This window comes from Castanea sativa, chromosome 1 (genome assembly GCF_040712315.1).
Source record: "Castanea sativa cultivar Marrone di Chiusa Pesio chromosome 1, ASM4071231v1".
Lineage (NCBI taxonomy): Eukaryota > Viridiplantae > Streptophyta > Magnoliopsida > Fagales > Fagaceae > Castanea > Castanea sativa.
In genome coordinates, this window is record NC_134013.1 from 30575041 (window position 1) to 30597342 (window position 22302).

At 34.7% G+C, this 22302-nt stretch overlaps 2 protein-coding genes across 2 annotated transcripts; one reads left to right on the forward strand and one right to left on the reverse strand.

Moving 5' to 3' along the window:
* Positions 1 to 218: 218 nt before the first annotated feature.
* On the forward strand, positions 219 to 7398 carry LOC142624755 (uncharacterized). The gene is made up of 4 exons (XM_075798501.1): positions 219 to 290; positions 3001 to 4009; positions 5854 to 6571; positions 6990 to 7398. Exons 1-4 carry the CDS (start codon positions 219 to 221, stop codon positions 7171 to 7173), a joined length of 1983 nt encoding a protein of 660 aa, XP_075654616.1. The 3' UTR covers positions 7174 to 7398.
* Positions 7399 to 18286: 10888 nt separating this feature from the next.
* On the reverse strand, positions 18287 to 19198 carry LOC142624767 (uncharacterized). Its single transcript, XM_075798527.1, has 2 exons — positions 19060 to 19198; positions 18287 to 18879 (listed from the first exon to the last, which is right to left on the reverse strand). The coding sequence occupies exons 1-2, from the start codon at positions 19196 to 19198 to the stop codon at positions 18287 to 18289; spliced, it is 732 nt and encodes a 243-aa protein (XP_075654642.1).
* Positions 19199 to 22302: the final 3104 nt, after the last annotated feature.

Genomic DNA, 22302 nt, shown 5'->3' on the forward strand with positions numbered 1-22302 from the left:
AGTTGTTGTGTGCGAAGAAAGAGAAACAATTTAAAAAAAAAATTGATATTTTAATAAAATGTAGTGTAAAATAGATAATCTGACGTGAGTTGTTTTGAAAAATGAATATGTAAAATATTAAAAATATATTCTTATGTTAAAATATATGGAAATTTTTGCATGAGTTGATGCAAATACTCTTAGTTTCTTCTTTCTTTTTCTTGCTACGTTTGACCTAAATGCAAAAGAAAAAGCAGGCTACTGGCACAAACAACATCAACAAGTTCATGGAGAGGATTTTATTGAGGCAGGCAATAGCCCAATGACTTCTTTGGCTTATTAGATTAGTAGAGGTTTTTAAAGGTTCTTTTATTTATTTTTAAGTACAGTTACACTTTTATACAACTCATTCGTTAAGCTAAATAATTCAAGCAAATAAACTGCTCTAAATACACACCTCTACTGTTCTACAGACTAATTTTAGCAGGCACCATTCAAGATAACTTGGCAATCCAATGTAAAGTGATGTTACACCCTACCTCCAGGCTCCAGAGAGTTTTGTCATTATGGAGAAATTGGCAACTCCAGGTGGAGATGAAACTTGGCAACTTAATTGTCTTAATCAAGTAACAATCATAAACATTGTCCCTCACTAAGTTGGGCTGTCGAGATATTGTTCAAATCTCTTTTAATTTAACGGTAAAAAGTGCTTAATTTTGGAACACAGACCGACAGACGCATCTTCTTCTTTTTTATTATTACATAAATATCTCCAAAAATTTAAAAAGCACAGATCCAACTCATATTTTTACGACTTCTATGTTCTATCTTTCATAGCCTGCTTAAGTCAACCATTCGAAATAACTTCAATTACAAGTTTAAGTCACTCTCTGCTTCCTTAAGAGTTAAGGCCTCACAGGCTCACATAATGATATACAATCCATAAAATTGCCAGAGGCCCACTACGCCTCCAATGGACATGCCCCTTCAGCGGCCCACGTTCAGTTTGACCATTGTCTCCCTCATGTTCCAAAGGAGTTTCAAGCCCATCTGGCTAAGTTGCTTAAAAAAAAACAAACAAACAAACAAACAAACTTTAACAAATGATCCAACATCTTATCTGTAGATCTGTTGCTAGCTGAAAACCATAAATTCATTCATGGTATAAAACTGGGCAGACAAGACGGTTCCTTCAGCAGTCTTTTTTTTTTTTTTTAGCAAATGATTCAATATTCTTCTTTAAAAATGACACAGCATCCTTGAATAATCTGAGGAAAATTCTAGATTGGTACTGTGTATTATCAGGCCACAGCATAAGCTTACAAAAATCTGAATTGCTATGTTCAGCTAACATCCCTCCTTTCAAATCAACAAAAAATAGCTCAGCTATTTGAGGTCCAGCTTGTACAACAGGCAACAGCCCAGACCCAACTAATATTTAGGATTTCAGAAGATGAGAGGACCTGGCATGCACATGTGGCCAAAAGTGGACTGATGGTCCAATAAATTGGAATCTTGGACTCAATTCTTTATCCTTTACATAACAAAGCACAAGTTCTTAAAATTACCATATTTAATTAAAATTAATAATTCCTTCAAAAAATAATTTAAATTAATAAATTTTAGTAAAAGATGTATATTTCTGTTTAATTAAAGTAAAAAAGGTACTTTGGAACCTCACAAAATAGAATAGAGGATTAACCATTTGAGAGTAGTTTGTTATGTTAAACTAGTTTATAACCTTAGGTGTGTGCATAAATACATTTTAAAATATACAATTACATGCATTTTATAATTCTTGCATAAACTAAATATGGTCATGGTCAGTTTTTTTGCACAGAGGCCCATGGTCCATGAGGACAGGATAGAGGAAGAAAGGTTTGGGCCCAGCCTAAGATACCAACAAGGAGGACTAACCAAACACTATGGAAGGGCAAGGTCTAAGCCCTCTTAAGGATGGTTGATCCCAGCCCAGCAATGGCCTTCACTACAATTTTAGTATTTGAACGAGAAGACAAAACCTCAGCACTCAACCGTCGTTGATATAAGCAAACATGAAAAGAGCCAGAGGAGGGCCACAATCCAACGAAAATATGCCCAATGAACCAAAAGGGATAACGCCTAGATCCGGCAATAGTCACCTCAGCATTAAATGAATATTCCCATCTACTAAATGCTACATTTATTAATAAATGATCAGCCTGAATAGTATTTCTCACCCAATAATTCACTTATCTCCCTTAAAAGGTAAAGGAAAAAGTTAATGGGACAAGTACCTTATGATCTCTACCACACAATCCCACTATAGAAGTGAGAAAAAACTCATATAAATAGGACATTCCTCCACTTCAGAAAGGGATTCAAAAATAAACTCAACAATTTACAAAGAGAGTAAACTTAGGCCAGGCGGAACATAATAACAAAATCCAACTCACATTTGTTATAATAACAAGATCCAACTTACATTTGTTCCAATTTGTGTCTTCTAGTTTCTTTTAGCTTGATTTCTAATCTAACTCTCCCATTGTAAACCATCGTCCCATATCCATAAATTAATGATGCAGATCATTTACCTTGTTCACGGTATTTTGATCCGCACAATTATACAATACATTTTATGATTGTGTAAAAGACAATACATTAATTGATATATAAATATTTTCTAAATAGGCTTACTCACAAATATACATTCTAAACAATATAATTTCTTTTAAAGATAGTTTTTAACTTAAGTTGTCAGTTCCAAATAAAAAATTTTACTAATTCAGTTAAATAGAACTCATAATTCTAAACAATTAGTAATTACTAAAATTTAAATATAATCATTCAAAATGAAAAAAAATATATATATAAGATTACACATTTTGTGTCACAACTCTCATGTGTGGCATACTAAAACTAACTATTTGTCATTTTCAAGTAAATTAGAAACTTTTTTTATTTTTATTTTTTGGCTACTAACAGTTTCCCATGTAAGAGAAATGTAGTAAAAATTATTGCTAAATTTGTGTAATTCTGAAGCCACGCCAAACCAATACTGAAGTGAACAAAGTGAAAACCAGTTGGCGCTCAGTCAGTGATCAGTCGTTTACCACCTCTTCCGCTTCTCCACAACAAAACCCAGCAACAGCAACAGCAACAGCAACAGCAACAATTTCCATTTCCTCAAAACCCTTTTCACCAGCCCACGGCGTCGTTTCGACTGTCTCTCTCTCTCACATTTTCCCCAAAATGAGTTCACGGCCTGTACCGGCTTTCGCATTGGACGGCAATGGCGATTGCACTAACCCAAAGAACCAGAGCATTTCGGAGTTGGTTGCGAAGCTCCGAACCGCGTATCGGAGTCAAGACTTTGACCGAGCCGAAGAGATTTTGGTAGCGAGAGAAACGAAATTGAAACGAGAAATTGAGAAGGAGAAGAAAGAGAAGGCGTTGTTGACGGAGAAATTGCAGATGGAGAATCTGGATCGGATCTACCTGGAGGACGAGCTTGAAAATCAGAAGAAGGCGTTGGAGGCGGCGCTAGAGAGAGAGAGGAAAGCGGAGGAGGCGAAGAATTCGAAGCAAGATGAGAAGAACGTGGTTGGTGTGCTTCGGAGGAGGATTTGCGAGCTCGAGTGCGAGAATGTGAAGGCTAAAGGCGAGGTTGAGCTTTGGAAGAAGAGGTTTGAGGAATTGGGGATTAGGGTTTCGAAATTAGAGGAAGATATAGCAATGCTGACGGATTCAGAGCCTCTGGCTAACAATAATGGCGGTGGCGAGGTGATTCGGGACGGTTCCGACGAAGTGAGAAGAGAGAAGAAGGATTTGAATGAGAATGGTGTTGGAAATTTTGGTCAAAATGGGGTCTTTGTGAAGATTGAGAATGATGGATTGTATTGCAATGGAAATAAGAGTAGAGAAGCCAGTGTGGGACTTGGTTTTGAAGAAAATGGAGATATACTAACTACTGCATGTATGAGTAAAGAAGCCTTTGCAGGACTTAGTTTTGATTCTCCGATCAAAGGAAATGGGGATTCTCAAACTGCAGGTATTGGAGAGTTATCGTTTTTTTATGTTCACTGTTCACACACACACACATTGTGTTAATTTTATGTGTGGATTAGAGTTTGGGATTTTATGAAATTGGTGCTTTGTTTGCTCACATGTTTCATAGAGTAATGTATGTGTGGAGATATTTTTGATGTCCATGTGTATGTGCTTATTATTATAACATGTCGACTATAACGCCAGAGTGGCTAAATGACAAATGGGGTTTTAAAGAGAAAGACTCATGAAAGATGATTTCTTTGGGAATATTTTGATGGGTTGGCTTCAGTTCTAGCTGGTATGTTAGTACTGGTGCTAAATGAATACAGTAATGAGAAGAATTGCCATTTGGATATTATAATCTCTTGTAGCTATATACTTATATATAGAATTCACCTAATGATTAGGAATTACTATTTATGGAAGCTTTTTTCTTTAGAGCTGTGCTTTGGCAGCTTAATACTGTGCAGAGTAGAAAAAAGGTTTAGCTTTCTAATTAGAGACATCAGAGCTATGATTAATTGAAATGAACACTGTAAACTATAGCCATTACGTGTGTCAGAGTAGTAAAAATTAGCCTTTTGAGCATTTTATAGAAAGTGTCAGTTGGAGGGTACTGGGATCTCTATATCCATCTCAATTTGGTTTCTCTTCATCAACAGTAGCACGATAGATGATTTCGTTTGTCACTAATGTAGTTAATAGATAATGGGTTATCATTTGTATCATTATAATTGTAACTATGTTGTGAGATTTTTGGCTTGGTTTATTATGAAAAGTTTCAGTGTGAGATAACTTGGCTTTTATTGTGAAAGGATTCGGCTAACATTCCAGTCATTCTAAGCATTGCTTCCATCTTTTTATTTTTCTCCTTTATATTTGATTGTTATTCTTCAATCCTTAAACTTTGTCTATTAATTCTTTAAGGGGACTACTCCTTTTTTGGCATATATATATATATATATTTCCTTTCTTGTTACTTGTCATAATATGGAAAGAATGTGATAAGAAAATTTTATGGAAGGTTCAAGATTGTCAGGAGATCTGCATGAACTGTACAATTGTAGTGTAGGCTATATATAAGTTGTTTTATTAAACTGGAGTTTTGTGAGTAATGAAATGCTTAACTACATGAACAAATATGGCTGCAAATGCACCAGACTTCTGCTCTGTTGTACACTACGACGATTGTAGGGGCCAGGCCCATTACATTCCTTCTGGTGGTCATGAAGTATACACTTCCTGTACTCTCCTTCTACATTGTGAGTTTAAAAACAATATGTGGGTTTTCAAAAGGGGGCTACAGATGATCATTTCATAAGGAAATTAGGATTGGTGCTTTCTAATGTTAGAGCATTTTATTATATGTGTATGAAAAGATGACCAACTTCCTATTCTAGTTAATCCAAGGTGAAAATAATTTTAAGTCATGATACATGGGTTTATTAATGAGACCTGCTTTTGATGTGAAAGGTGTAGCCTTTGAATGGGGAGGCAGGTTGGCAGAGTATTGTAACTGATGAAATGATAAGGATCTAAATAATTTTGAAGTCATCTTATATGTTAAAAAAATTTTAAAATTTGAATTGATATTTAAGACATTGGGCATCCAAATATCTTAGGAGCCAATTCCAATAGGTTTTTCCTAATGCATAAACCGTTCACATGCTGGAGGCTAAGGAAATTGCTCCCCCCCCACCCCTTTTTTTCTTCTTTTTCCGGCTTCCAAAATTTTGCTGGTAATTGACATACCTAATATCTGCTTTATATGTTTCTTACATGCTAGCTGTTGAAAGATTTGCATCTAAAACCAAAATTGACATCAATGATTTTTTTTTTTGGTAGGTAAGAAAAATGGGATTATTGACATCGTTGATAGTGATGAAGATTGTGCTGCGGAAGGAACTTCAAGTGGAAAAGAAATAAATTCTCAAAAATTTGCAGACAATGTGCACTCCAATCTGGCTGCTGTGGAAAATGGGACCCGAATGCTCAAACGAAAATGGGATTCACATGTAAATGTGAGTGAAAACATCAACAATGTTGATCAAGAAAAAGATGAAATATTTAAAGCCAGTAAACGAAAGATGGAGCCAAAACAAGAATTGATTAGTGATCCTGAGGGTTCTCCTACCATTCATATGTCAAGAAAAGCAGTTTCTTCTGGTGGTATTGGTGTTGATAAACTTATAAGACCATCAAGGCAGGATCAGATGTTTTTGAGACGATGTAAGGAGAACATGGGGATAGAACAAAGCCCACAAAATCTTTGGCATAATTTGGATTTGGATGGGGATAGTGATGACAGTTCTAGTTCGTCAGATTCTGATGATGATGTGAATGATTATTTAAATTTGGATCAATTTATACCAAAAGTCCAAAGGAACAGAGATAATCAAAAGTGGGAGTTCGAAGCAAACATGCTTGAAGAATTTCGGAAAGATGAAGAACTTTGTATGGAGGCTGTTTGTGCACTTTACAGACAGCACACCTCTGTGAAAAGATCACCTTTTGGTTTTTCACTTCCCAATAACCGAGGATTTAAGAATTTTGATGTAGCCAGGTAAGACTGAGAGAGCAGTCTACTATAAATTTTTGTTTATATGTAACTTTTTGTTTTCTTTTTTAATGACTTTATATTCCCTATAATTTCCTTCCAAGCACGTTACATGCACAGTTTTGAACAGCTTTTGCAAGATGCCTCATTCAACAAGACTAGATTGAAAATAAATAAATAAATTGACTCGTACAAACTCTTGCAAAATTCCCAAGAAACCTTTTGAAGGAGGCTGAACTATGTTTTGCCTTTTCATGTAACTTGTTAACATATTTTGAAATGTACATCTGTTTTGTACATTTCTATTTGTAACATTTATGAGGGGAAAAAATTTCAGCGTTCAGCTGATTACTGATTAGTCAACTGTTGCTATTTAATTTGCTTCTGCTGTTTGTAATAGAGTTTTCCATGCATTTGGCTCCAGGGGGACTACTTTGGCAGAGTTTCTTATAGCTGGTGATCCACAAAAAAAGCTGAGGAAATCTGTTGCAGAGTTGGAGAAGCATGATCATAAAGGTCTTTCTGACTGCAGAAGATTAGCTGTTACTCATGCTAAGCAACTATTTGAGATATACCAGAAGAAAGAGGATCCTTTCTTCTTATCTTGATAATTTGAATTTGCAACTTCTGGTTTTCAAAAGTCAATGCTGATGCATGTAGGTCTAAGTGTCCTAGTCCTAGACTATTGGGTCTTCTTGATTGTTCATATCTCACAATTTTGAATCCTTTTGTTGCTAGATGGCTGTATATAGTTTATAGACACATGCAACAGTGTCTGATACCAACTGATTCTGCTAGTATAAAAAATGCAAGGAGCCCCTGCTTGTTTCCTGATATATATTTAATGTTGATGTGGACCTTGGTGTAAAGCTGCATATCAAACAAAGGGACTGCCCATTGTCCAATCTATTGCAAAAAAGTTAATATAGAGTAATAGACTGTTTGTTACACAATCAGTCTCCCCCACCCCCCTTCTTCCCTAGCTAAATTGTGGGAGTGGGTGGTGGGGTTCTAACACCAGTGTCTAACCCCCTCAAGAGTGTCTGATACCAACTGATTCTGCTAGTATAAAAAATGCAAGGAGTCCCTGCTTTTTTCCTGATATATATATATTTAATGTTGATGTGGATCTTGTTTTAAGGCTGCATAAGGACTGTCCAGTCTATTGCAGCAAAGTTAAATATAGAGTAATAGACTGTTTGTTTCACAATCTGTCTTGTTCCCACTTGGCTGCCTTTATAGCCCTGCATGGGTACAGTTTTCAATCTCACTCGTGCTACAACTTCTCTTTCATACTATATGCTGGTTGGTGTTTTTTCTGTGGGGTTTCACTTTTTTTTTACACCCATTTGCCCGTTATACTTCTTCTTGTTTCTTAGCTTTTGGTGGTTGTGGAGAGGCTATTGAGTTTATGGGGTTTATTATTTATGTTGTGTTGTTTCTTTAAAATTTTAAGTTGGTTGGGGTATTCTTGACACTTCTTTTGCTATATGTGCTTTTGGAATTTGTTATACACATTTTCTTGTTTTGCTTGTTTTTCTTGGTTAACATATGAGAAGTTATTTGGTTTTAGTTGAAACACCAGATTTAATTATTGTGGATGTATGACAACTTATAAATTTCTATTTTGATTTTGATTCGTTCCTCAAAGTTTCGGTTTTGAATTTGATTAATCTCTGTTCTCTTAACAGATCAAACTCTAATTAATTCTAGCTAATGGTTGAGTTCTTGCTTGTATAACTTAAAATTTACAAGCAATGCACAAGTTCTCTCTCTCTTTTTGAGATAAGCAATGCACAAGGTTGGGTGCTTAAATTTTGTTTATATTGTTGTTGAAGGCAGGTTTTATTTTTATTTCATTCAAAAATCACTTCCATTATCTCAGCCCCCATTAAATTCACCTTTCTTTGCTTTTAAAGTTATTTTATTTTATTGCCATTTCAAATGAATCTATTTCTGAATGTTGGTTAAATTGCACAAGTTACTTTTTTATGCCGTGGTTGCATGGAATGAATTATTTATTATTCAAGTTTCATATAATAAACGTGGTATGTGGTAATTATGAATTAATATGGATTATAATGACTTCTATATATGGAAATGTTAGGACTGCATTGAAAACAAAGTTCGTTTGGTGTGCTCTCGAACCTTGAACTTGTTAGTCTCTGTATTGAAACATGCAACAAGGCTGTTGTTCTAATGGTGTAAGGAGTTCAGTGCCTGTGGCCTTTTCAGCTTTTCTGTGGTATATTTTTTGAGCTTTTAGTAACGTATGTTTTCTAACTTGAAATCTATCAACAAAAGTCTTTTATTTTACATTCTTAATGTCCGGGAACACCAGTCCTTGTTACTTCATTCCATCGTGGTCTGGCTTGGAACATGATGTGGATTATTATCTATTAATTACATTTCATATTCCCCTTGCCAATGCCTTCCTGACTCATACACAAGTATATAGTTGTGTTGAGGATGTATCATTTTCAGCCTTGGTGGCAATGACAAAGGTATTACACTAAACCTTTTATAGTGTGAAATTGTGAATGAGTACATGAAGTTTGAAAACCACCGTTATAATTTTCAACTTCACCTGTTCATTCCTTTTTCTAGTTGGTTGGAATGAGTCCATTAGAAAAGTCATTGGAGAAACTCAATGATCTTTGGAGAAAGAAGCTCTTTGAAACGATTGTGGGTTTTGAAGTTGGTGTGTTTATTGGTACAAGCTTAGTTTTGTAAATTTTTTGTACTTCAAAGTGGAAACTAATTTAATCCGATGTTAATCTTTTGAGGTTTCTCTTATTTATTTATTTATTTATTATACCTTATCATTGTATGCTATTTAGTCTACAATTCCAGTAGAAATGTACCCTCTTCAGAGGTGAATTGCTACTTGCCTCTCAATTTAAGTTTTTGCTTTTCATATGTAATGCTGTTTACATATGGTACATTCATTAAGTTTGATTGTTATATTAGGCTATTGATGTATTTTGGTTAAGATGTTTGTCACATCTGGGATATGCATTAATTGCATTTTCACCAAAAGCTAAGTGAGAAGATAAACAGAGGAACTGAAGTGGAATGGCCTTGAAAATTTGTTAATTAGTTTGTTTAGGGGCTTCTGTAAAGTAGAGACGGGATTAACAGTTCATTGCGGATGCTTCATAAGTATATGCTTTAAAAGATGCTAAGAGCTTTTGTACTAATTGCAAATTGCACATATATTATTGTTTTTTGATCAGAACAGGGAGGAGATAAGTGGTAACACAACTGTGTTGTGTGTAGCTCAATTTTTCTTGAAAAGCCCAAAACACTATGAGCTAAGGTTCGTCTTTTTGAAGATTGTCCCCCCCTTTTAATAATTATGATGTGTTGAACTTGTTGGAACTTGGAAAACAGTAATATATCTAGGCGATGGGTGCATTGTTTCTGCCATGTATCACGTGGAGATTATTGCATTGTTTTTTGCACATTTTGATGATCGAGTATACTAATCAAATGATTTTTTTTTTGTATCATATAATACTTGTTGTTACTGGTAATGGGGTAATCCATATGACGCAGAAAAATTAATCTGTGGTACCACATTAACAACTTGTACTATTTATATTGTTTTTAGACATAGCCACAGCCACAGGGCACAGGTCCACAACTGTATTATCGTGTACACACTTTCCCCATATCAAACACCCACGAGGATGTACCAACGTAAGCAAAAACAGTGCAAGCTTTTAGGTATGTTTGAATACCGCTTATTTGCTGAAAACTGAAAATTTTTTGTTGAAAATACTGTAGTAAAATAATTTTTTAGAGAAATGATATGTCCATAACGTTTTTACAACATTTTCACAACAAATTATAAGTGGCAGGTTGTTACTGGTTGTTATTATTGGAGTAAAAAAGTAATCTTAGTGTTAGATTCAAATTTGAACCAGTAACAACTAACCACCTATGATTTATTGTGAAAATATTGTAAAAATATTGTGGACGCAGCATCTCTCATTTTTTTAAGGGGCAAAACACTGTTCAAGCGTTTTGTGCGAGTTGGCTGGTCCGTGTTCTGTAGTCGTGGGTCCCACTTTTTCAAATGCAAACGCAGACTTGGAGCTGGAAACGTGCAATCCAAACAGAGGCTTAGTGTCTGTTTGTTATCGGTAACTTTTATGTAGTTTATTTGTTAAATATGAGATCAAAAATATAATTTTTGGTAGCTTATTTACTTGCATGTGTGACAAAAGATATAAATTTTATTTATTACACGTGTGACCAAAAAAAGGTAAAAGTTAACTTATATTTTAGTTTGTTAATTTTATTTAAAAAAAATACAAAAAAACAAAAAGCTTTTTACAAAACGCACTGTGGTGTAGTTGATAATCTGACAATACTCTCTGTGCATTTTCTTAATTATAAAAATAAATATGAAATTTGGTTTTTAGCTAAGTAGATATGAAACTCATGACGACAAAAGATAACATGCAAAATTGTAAATATGCGATAGTTTTTCATTTATCTGTTGGAAACATTAAAACGTGCGGATCAAAATTAAAAGTTTCTGATTAAGAGTTTCATAGCTTAACCAAAAATTTCATCTATCCCATTTTTTGTGTTTCATTATCTACTCCATTAATCACAGAACATACTAGCGAGAAAAAAAAAATGGAACATATTGATCAATAAAAATACTAATATTATAATTTTTTTTCAAGAATTATTAAATTAATGGAAAAAAGTGGAACAAATGAGAAAATGGAACGTAGGAGTTTTGTCTCAACTGTACGTTACCCAAGCCTCTATTATATTGATCAATAAAAAATATACTAAATATTTTTTTTTTCAAGAATTAATAAATTTATTACAAGTATGAAATATATCTAAGTTTTACCATTTATTTTAACTAAAGAATGTAGTTTTCCTACACACACACACTCAAGCTCTTTTTTTTTTTTGATAAATAATTACAATATGCTGCTAATTCCGCAACTCGAACCCTTTCTCCCCTAAATTTCCAAACTCATTTTCAATTTCACAACATATTTATGTGTTAACTTGTGATTAAATTTGAATGTGTTTATGGACTCTCTCTCACACTTGTCCGTTTAAGAACAACTTATTTAATTTTTTGCTAAAATTATACTAAAACTAATTAAAGACCCGTGTGTTGCACGGTTTACTTAAAAAGATATATGTAAATAAATTAAAAGATTCAAATCTATATTAATAATTAGTTAGTCATATTATAAAACATATTAATGTTACGACATATAATTAATACATACATTTGAGTCACTTTTTATGATCAGTGTGTGATATATAAATTTTACATATTAAAACATAAAATAATGTTATACAATCAAAATAAATATTAAATTTATTTTAAATTATACACTTGAAACTGTTGCTAATAGAATTTTAGACAAAGTAGAATTTTTAATTTCTATAGTTTAGAAAATAGATTGTCATTCATAGTAAATTATTGGTAAAAGAGTTTGATCTACATTAACTATCTATTGTCACTGTATTAATAATTAATGACAATTAAGCTTTAAAAAAAATGACAATTAACTATTTTTATGCATTTAGTTGTAGAACCTATTACCAAAACACTTTAACTTTGAAAGGAAAAAATTGAAAAGGAATGGGTATTTTGAGGAGATAAAGCATGGCATTTGAGGCTTATGAGCATTATTTTGACTTTTTAAAATCTTAATGCATAATGTAAACAAAGAAAGAATAAGTAGAAGAAGAATTAACTTAGAATGTATGTTTATCAACAAAAAAATGTCATATAGATTGAATGAAAAAAAATTGAATTAATAACCTAAAATATATATATATATATATATATATATATATATATCATATAGATTGAATACAGTGAATATGTAGTTGAATACGTTGCTTTTTTATTTTATTTTATTGGTGTGCTATGTTGTTTTTTATACATGTAATAATATAATTTAAATAAAAATAAATTATTAGATGAAGATTGTTGCAAATTTTTTATTTTTATGTGTACTAAGTTGTTTTTTTTTTACACATGATAATATAATTTAAATAAAAAGGAATAAGAATGATTAGATGAAGAGTTTGGATTGTAATTAAATTAATATTTTTATCAACTTAAAAATCATAGGAAAAGAAGATAAGAACAAAAAAATTTATTTATTTTTTCAAAAATTTTTTTTTTTCAATTTGGTAAAATCAAAGTGTAATCCATAGCATATGGCATTCACGCATTGTATTGGAAGCTCTGGTGGGTCTTACTTTCTCCTTCCCTAACATAAAAAAATAATAATAATAATAAATAAATAAAAGGCCCCTCAGGAGTCAGGAGGAATGGGTATCCTTGGCATTGGCAATACGAACAGAAACAACATCGAGCGGCCATGCAGATTGCACGTAATGCTGGACACGTGTTATTCATGCAATTCTGACCTTTATTTATCGGTTATTCTGTCCTACCTGCTGCAGCGTGTACTGATGAGGGAGAGAGGGACTGGTCAGTGTCACTGACGCAATGTGTGTAATAAAGCTAGGTGCAATTGTGAGATTAATGAAGTGGTACAATGAGAACCACCAAGTGAGAGTGTAATAAAGCTCTTGCCCATGAAGGGCCACGTGATGTGACTCTGATCACACCCTACTTTTTGCGTGCGTTTCAATTTATATTCACTCTACGTCGACCGCCATTTGCCTTTTCTTTCTTCCCTTCAATATTATTGTGTTCATTCATTACTACTATTCTCTCTCTCTCTCTCTCTCTGTTTTTAACTTTTTCCAAAAAATTGAAGACACAACACAACAAAAGAAACCCATACCGACTAGAAAAAAAATAATAATAATAATCTTTGTTGTTGGGTAATTCCGTAATTATGATCTTTGCAACTTAACACCATAAGATAAGACTGATAAATCATTTTTTTTCCATAAGAATTGAACTCACCGTTCTATTCTATAAAATTAGGGTAAAAACTTTTAAATACATCTTGTTATGCATACAATTTTTTGAATTATTTCATTTCAGAAAAAATAAATTAAATTATCTAAGAATATGACGTAAAACTATTATTTTATCTCTCTAATCTCAACAGGTCATATCATTCAATTACATATTTAAAAATAAATACAACTAGACCCAATTAATTATAATACCTATATATATATTCAACCAAATTAGGAGTTTATTGAAATGTTATTAGGTGTCATAGGATGTATTAGATTTTAAGTAAAATATTGATGTGACAATTTTCAATTAAATGGTGTAAAACCTATGTTTTACACACAATCCTTACCAAATTCGAACTCTTCAAAAAATGAGTATTTAATAAGATATGTGTAATAAACACTATCTCTAAAATTATATTAGAATAGATGAACTCAAATACTTAGAATGTCATTCTTTCAAATTTTTTAAAATTATCCAATTAGTCTAACTCTAATAAGAAAAACAAATTATCCAATTAATCTTTTTTTTCTCTATTTATCTAATTAATCTTAGAAAATTATTTCCAAATTTTATAATTACTCATCATTATTTTTTTCTTCTTAATTACGAGAATTACAAGATTACCTTTTTAATAAACGTACAAAGAATAAAAGGATTATTGTTCAAAATGGTACAAAAAAGAGCAATGTTATTCGCAACAATTTTTTATAATAGTTACATTGGTAAATTTTCCCTAATTCTCATTTTTTTTTAGAAATAAATACATACAAATGCAAGGGATAAATAAATAGGTTCTTTTATTTTTTTGAAAAAAAAGGTAAATAGGTTTCAATACTAAAACGTATTACAAACTCTACTAAAAAAAAAAAACATGATTGTTAATTTCTATTACCCATATTATTATTTTTCTTATAATTAATAACATGTCAAATTAACTGTTATGAATTTGGATGAGATAAACTCACACGTACTAAATCGGATTAATGTCGCAATCTCTGCATATTATTTGGCCTGTAAAAGCTGACTTTAAATAATAAATACACACATTGGTCCAAAAGTACATCAACATCATTTTTTTTTTTCGGTAAACCATGAAAAATGCATTAAGAACTAAGCATTTACAAGTCTATTACAGGACAAGTCTGTTTTTTCAAATACTAAAATATTTTCCATCACAAGTGGTAGGTTCAAAAAGACAACAAAAGAAGACAGGGAGCTTGCTCCTAGCCAGCACATCCTCGCACTGATTAGCTTCACGGTAGGTGTGGATTATCTGCTTGTTGAGGAAGGTCCTCAATAGGTTCCTACAATTAGTTAGCAAAGGCTCCATTAAAGGATTTGGAGTGTTATTATTCATTAGAATCACAATGCTCAGAGCATCAAGCTCTACAATCAAATTATTCACCGCAAGCTCTTTGGCTAAAATCAAACCATCTCCTACGGCCCATAGCTCAGCAATGAAGCTGTTGGTGTTGCCAAGTGATCTATCATACCCTTTAATCCATTCTCCTTCATGATTTCTAATAACACCTCCCCCCCGCTCTTTTCGGGTTCCCTAAGGCTGATCCATTTGAGTTCAGCTTAACCCATCCCTCCTGTGGCTTTTCCCATTTCACTGGAATAAAAGTTTTATGAATTTGGGCTTTTGCCTTCATACTCATGGAGTAGAAATATGCACTTTCCTTGATGCATTTTTTAAGAAATATGCGGTCCACCTTACCTGTTCTAAATGCAAAGTTGTTTCGGTGTAGCTATAGCTACCAAACTCCCATAGCAAACACTAATTTCCATGGTATGCGCATAAAATTGGAGCTTACCGCGATCTTGCTGTTAAGCTCCAGCCATTCTCCAATTGGATTCATAAAAGAATCCTTTAGGCAGTAGGGGAATTTCAGATCCTGCTAGAATTTTTGGGCCACTATACACTCTCTAAGAAGGTGATCAATGGACTCTGTACCTCCTTGGCGCATATTGCATGTGGGGTTGAGGCTTAAACCTCTCGAACCTAATACTTCAATAGTGGGCAGACTGTTATGCCAACAAAGCCAAAGAAAAAATTGGATTTTCGGAGGAAGTTCAGTCTTCCAAACCCAAGCTATAGACTTAGTAATCAGGTTCAAAGGGTTTAAGCCTTTTGCCAAAAGATAAGTTGTTTTGAGTGAAAAATTACCATTTTTAGAAAATGCCCAGGTGAGTGTGTCTTCCATTCCTTGGTCATAAGAGAGAGGAGTGGCTTTGATGACATTAAGGATGTTGTCTAGTAGTTCAAAGGAGATGCTTATGGAATTCCATTCGTGGTTTAGATCAAAACATTGTCTAATAGTCAATTGTTTTTCTTCTCTAGTAAGTGGACCTTGTATGAGATTTCGTAAGATGCCATTAGGGAGCCAAAAATTCTTCCAAAGCTTAATTGATTCTCCATTTTGAACAGACCATTTTAAGCCCTTAACGTATATTGATCCTCCCTTTTTACTAGCTTTTCAAATTCCAAATGCTTGAACAAGGAAGATTTCTCCCTTCACCAACAATTCTTCTAGGTGTTAGGTACTTGGCAGCTAACATTCTTGCCCATGGGGCCTCCTGATTACCAGCTAGCCTCCAACAAAGCTTTGCAAGTACAGCTATGTTTCTATACTTCAAACTGTACAACCCTAGACCTCCCAATTCTTCAGGTAGAGAGACAGTGTTCCAATTTACCATATGCATCTTTTTCTTCTCATCTGTTGATCTACATAGGAAGTTTCTCATCATTCCATCCACTGCATCACAAACCTTGGTGGGGAGAGCATGGCATTGCATGTAATATTCAGCTATAGCAGCAGCAGCAAAACTGACTAGAACAAGTTTGCCTACTTTTGATAATAGTTTTGTTTTCCAACTAGCAAGTTTAGTTTGAAATTTCTCCAACACAAAGTTAAAAGCATTGTCGACCCTACCTTGATGAATGATAGGGAATCCTAGGTACCTACCTAGGTTGTTGGTAGCATTAATACCCATATTCCTGCATATGTTCCTCTTACATCGTCTTGTGACATTAGGGGAGAAATAAATTCTGGATTTCCCATGATTCACCTTCTGACCAGACAGGCTGCAGAAATTATCTAGGACCTCCATGATTGCTTCACAATTCTTGTCATCTTCCTTAGCAAATAGCATGAGGTCATCCGCAAAAAATATGTCGGAGAAGCTTGGGCCATTTTTGGAAGCTTTGATTTTGTCCCATCTTCTTTCTTCACACATACTGGTAATTTGGGCACCGAAGAATTCCATGCATAATAGGAATAGATAGGGTGAGATGTGATCACCTTTTCTAATTCCCTTTGAAGGCTGGAATTCTTCTAGTTTACTCCCATTAAAGAGTAAAGACGTCGAAGTAGTTGAGACGCAGCTCATAATTAGCTTTGTGATGTTCTCGGGTAGGCCAAAGTGCTCAAGGACCATTTTGATGAAACTTCATTCCAAGCGGTCATAGGCCTTTTCTAGGTCTATCTTCACTACCATATAGCCATCCTTACCCTTCCTTCTTCTTAACGAGTGTACGAGCTCTTGTGTAATAATGACATTATCCAACCATCTCCTACCTTCAAGAAAGGCAGCTTGCATGGGGGATATTAGGGATGGTAGAAGGGGTTTCAATCTCTAAGCAAGGATCTTTGAGATAATTTTATATATAGTATTGCATAGACTTATTGGTCTATAATGGCTAATAGATTCCAGACCAATCTGCTTAGGAATGAGAGCAATCAAATTTTGGTTAAGATAATCTGGGACCTTTTGGTTCACAAAGATTCCATTGACCTCTTTCTTTACAGATTCACCAACCACCAGCCAGAACCTTTGAAAAAATCCTGCATGCAAATCATCACTCCCTGGCAAATGAGTCAATCTCGTACTGGAGGCTATATCGGTTTGATCAGTAGAACGATATATTTCGGTACTGGTCAATACCGATGTACCGTTTCGGGTTTACCGTTATTTTTTTTTATATTTATAAATATGTGTGTGTGTGTGTGTGTGTGTGTGTGTGTTATAATAAATAAACAAGTTTACCATAAAACATTACCTCAATTCAGAACAAATTATTTAAGGTTTTAGACTTTAGCATCAATTAAAAGAAAAAATATATAAAAAATAGAAAGCTTAATTGTTCATTACATACTAAGAAAACAAATAATACTAATAATTTAATGTAAATAAGTTACCATTCTGCCTTTAAAAATATTCAAAAATTACAAAACTAAAATAAAAAAAAATTATTTTCTATACCGGCTGGTACGCCCGGTATTGGCCGGTATTGCCCGAAATTGGCCTATACATGGCCGGTACGGCCGATATTTAAACCGGTACAAAACGTTGATGTTTCGATACCGGTATAGTATCGACTACCTTGCTCTCCAAGGCCTTGTAAGGTTTCATAAACTTAAGGGCACTCCAAATTTCCTCATCTGATGGAATATGGGCTATATTGTTTGCTTCTTCCGAATTCAACTTCACACACCAGCCTAAATTCCACTGATGATTCAATGGGCAGCAACATTGCTCAGTTTGATATAGCTTCTTGAAGCTTGATATGAAGATTTCTTTAACTTCTGCCACTGTATCCATTCACCTTCATTATTTTGTATAATGGTAATCCTATTCTTGCTTCTCCGTGCCAAAGTTGACATGTGGAAATACTTTGTGTTTCTTTCCCCAAAAATGGTCCAAATGGTTCTGGACTTCATCGCTCATATCTCTTCTTCCAGTTGAAGGATGAGATTGTATTCTTTGGAGAGTTGGTCTTAAAGCTTGAGTAGGAAGTTGTTGGGATTATTTGCTAGAGCTCTTTGAGTACCCATTATCCTGGCCATAATTTGTTTCTTTCTGTTAAACACATTCCCAAACACCTCCTTATTCCATCTTTGAGCTTTCACTGCGAAATTTGTGATTGTGCCTGCCAGGTCTGCCTCTTTTCCTATCCATGCCTCCCTTACAATGGCAGGGAAGTCATTATGACTTAACCATATAGATTGAAATCTGAAAGGTCCATTTGATGCTGAGCCCATGTTGGGGTTAAGATTTAGGAGTAGAGGCCAGTGGTCTGAATTGACTTTGGCTAGATGAGTGACATTAGCTTTTGAGAAGAAGGATTTCCAGGCTGGGTTGGCCCAAAACCTGTCCAATCTACACTGAATTAGGCTTCCAACTTCCATTTTATTGGACCAGGTGAACTTTGGCCCTAAAAACCTCAAGTCCATCATTTGGCAAACATTCATACAATCTTGGATAGCCCTAATTCTTCTCTGGCAGATGGGGTTCCCTCCAGACTTTTCTTCCATAGAGATCACCTCATTAAAATCTCCCATAATAGCCCAAGGCAGATCATGAAGTGAAGCTAACATTTTTAGGTTATCCTATAACATGCATCTTTCAACAAACCTAGGACTAGCATATATTGCACTAATAAGCCAATTGAAGGTTTGACATCTTACCCTGATGGTGGCATGGATTTCCTACTTTGTGGTTGCCAAGACATCCACTTGAACTATGTCTGATCTCCACAGCAACCAAATACCTCTTGTAAAGCCAATTGTGTTAGTCACCATAGCTCCATCAAAAGGTAGGGTCTTAATAATCTCATCAGCTCTTGCTTCACTGAGCTTAGTTTCCGTTACCACCATAAGAAGTGGAGAGTGCCAATCCACCAAATCCATCACTGTTTTTCTGAATTGGGGTTTTATTGCACCCCTGCAATTCCAAATCAAAATATTCGTGATTTCAAAGAAGAGTTACATAAGAATCAAAATTGGTTCGTGAGGAAAGGTCTTCAGTTTCCCTCAACCTCCATGCTTCCATCAGCTCTACTCTCATCTCCAATTTCCCTCGGAATAGAGTCATTGAATGCTTAATTATCCCCATTGGCTTCTCTTGTAATATCTTCCTCACTGATACCCCCGGTTGGGTCCACTCCACTTATGCCTCTAATAGCGATTTCTCCAAATTTTACACACTTGATCTTGGTGATAATGAGCTTGAGCTTATCAATGGAGGGACTGGAACTACTGGCCTGTCCGTTAGGAGCCTTCACCTTGGTATAAACTTTCCTTTGTAGCAAATCTCCCACTTGCCCCTTTCCTCCATCATGGCTGCTCTCTAGAATGATAGTTTCTAATTCCTTCTCATCAACATTTGGTTTGGCCATACGGCTTGATGACCTTGGTGGGCTTGAGAAAATAAAGGAGTTTTTGTTAGGCCCAATTTCCCCCACTAAACCTTCATCTGAGCCACACCCTAACCCAGAGCCCAAGTCAAAAGGCCCACTACCCTTGTTAGGGCCCACTCCTTCTTGTTGGTCCCCAACTAAATCCTTTGCTTGTTGGTTAGATTTCGTACGTGTCCCAGTTCCCCTTATACTTCTACCAGATCTTGATTTGCTGTGATTTGACAGGGAAGTCTTGGACTCCTCCCTATGTGACACGATAGGTAGAGTTGGTGTAACTTTTCTTTTCCCTACCACCTTACTTTGATCCTCTTCCCTATGCATGGATGTGACACTTCGCTCCTAGTGTGACTTAGCTGCTCGGCTCAGCTCTGGCATATTGAGCTTGGTTCTGGCTTTGTTGGTTGGCTTGCGCCTTGCAACTGCCATCCATAGGGGCAGAGCCACGTAGTGGCTTGAGGGGGCCGTGGCCCCTGCAAAAAAAAAAAAAAAAATCCATTAGAGTAGCTATAAAAAATAATTGGGCCCCCCCAATATTTAACATCCGGCCCCCTCACCATACCCACAATATCTCCACTCTTCCCAGCTTTAGTTTTAGCCTGATGTATTCCAAATAATACAAAAAACTGACCCACAGCCCACTTACCTTTAAATAGTACAAACACTAACAACAAAAAGAAAAAACCCACCCCAGTACTCCACTTCTATCATTTCGGTCAAAGAGAAAAAAAAAAAAAACCACCCCACTGAATCCCATTCCCTTGACTTCTTATTCTTTTTTTTTTTTTTGATACATTTCTCATTCCTTTGCCTACCAGAGTACCAGCCCGCAATACTCAGCATCAGTCCTTGTCCTTACAGTTTGAAAAAAAAAAAAAAAATCCTGACCAATTTTTTCTTTCTTCTTGCTTTCTAAAACAAATCACCCAACATATTTCATTGTCAAATTTCAAGATTTGAAACTTGGTGACTGCATGGTGAGTTTTCTTCTTTTTCTTAAGCATTAGACATTCATCCTTTTTTAGTGTCTTTTTTTGATTTTCTCAACTATCTACACCTAAATATTCACATGCTCTTTATATTTTCATATATTTTTAGAGAAATACATGATTGAAGGCATGGAGAGATTGTTTGTGATGAGTCTTGAAGGGAAGATCTAAAGTTGTAGGCAGAGGTAGTAGGCATTGCCACACAGCTCACACCCATCTTTACACTTTGTGAAGACAAATTTTCTAAGATAAAATTGTTTTGATTCATTACTTATTTTTGATTAGTTAGATATCATATGATGTGGCTGTTGGTGTTGTTAAATTGTTTGGTTTATGGTGTGTAACAATACTTGTGTGTTTAATTTTTGTTTTTGTTTGAGGAGTTATTATTAATTAAAGTCGTATTAAAAATGGGTTGACTGTTTAAATTATAGTGAAAATTTTGTTTTTTCTTGAGTATAAATAACATCCATATAACTAAGTAAAAATTTCTAATTAAAATTTTATTTTTTAAAGTTCTTTTGAGGTTAATTTTTGAGTCATATTCTTAAAACTAAAAGAATTATGAGCAAACGAAAAACAATTGATGCATTCGTTAAGAAAAAAGATGGTAGCAATTCAGAAATTAGGACACCTGTGGCTGTAGAAACAAATGTTGATACTTCAATGCCTGATGAACACCCCTCCAAATGTTCAAGAATTCAATCTGAAGAGCTAGATCGTGATCCAGGATCACGTAAACAAATATGTGAATTCCCTATCAACAAACAAGATGAAATCCGACGAGTTTATCTCAAAGAAGGTCCATATCAACCTAAAAATATAGACTATCCATACAACGATGATACTCATCGTCATCGATTTCAACCTTCACGGTTTGAATTACATTCACATAGGGATTGGTTGGAATACTCACCTTCAATGGATGCGATATATTGTCTACCTTGCTACATTTTTAGTAAGAAACCAATAGGTCATCACGGATTAGATGCATTCATTTCAACAGGTTCATTAATGTTTACCTTGCTACCTTGTATATTCATTAATGTTTAAGATATATCAAAATTAAAATTTCATATTCAATAGACTTGTGATTTATGTTTTTTATATAAATACTTCAAATCGGCCCCATGTAAAAATTTCTGGCTACGCCCCTGACCATCCATTCTCCATACTCCACCTGCTTCTGATTCTCTTGCTCGCCATTTGTAGACTGCAAGCTATCACTAGCTTTGGAATTGCTACTCTGTTACTTCTCTGCTTCCTTATGGGGTTCTCTGATGTGATATGGGCATGATTCTTTTTTGTGACCAATCCCGCCACACGCAAGACAAAGCATGCTAATGCCTTCATATTGGACAGCCTGTGTTAACTTGCCAAGATTTATAATTTGTATGAGAGGTTTGTCTAAATTGACCTGCACGCATAAACGAGCAAACCAGCCTCTCACTTCATTTGCTGTGTGTGCATCAATGCGTAGGATTGGTCCAATAGCTTTCCCAATCTTGAGTAGAGGGTTTCGCTCATAAAACTCGATTGGTAATTCTGGCAATCTTATCCATACAGCAACTGATGAGAAGGTTGCTGAGGAGGCTTTGAATTCGGGCTG

What these genes read in the sequence shown, in the direction of transcription:
- LOC142624767 (XM_075798527.1), bottom strand. Translation starts at nt 19,198, where the DNA reads ATGGATTTGGTGGATTGGCACTCTCCACTTCTTATGGTGGTAACGGAA. An exon ending in CACAATTGGCTTTACAAGAG is followed by an intron (nt 18,880 to 19,059) that starts GTATTTGGTTGC and finishes TAAAAATGTTAG; the next exon opens with CTTCACTTCATGATCTGCCT.
- LOC142624755 (XM_075798501.1), top strand. Translation starts at nt 219, where the DNA reads ATGCAAAAGAAAAAGCAGGCTACTGGCACAAACAACATCAACAAGTTC. An exon ending in TGGGGATTCTCAAACTGCAG is followed by an intron (nt 4,010 to 5,853) that starts GTATTGGAGAGT and finishes TTTTTTTGGTAG; the next exon opens with GTAAGAAAAATGGGATTATT. An exon ending in AAGAATTTTGATGTAGCCAG is followed by an intron (nt 6,572 to 6,989) that starts GTAAGACTGAGA and finishes ATTTGGCTCCAG; the next exon opens with GGGGACTACTTTGGCAGAGT.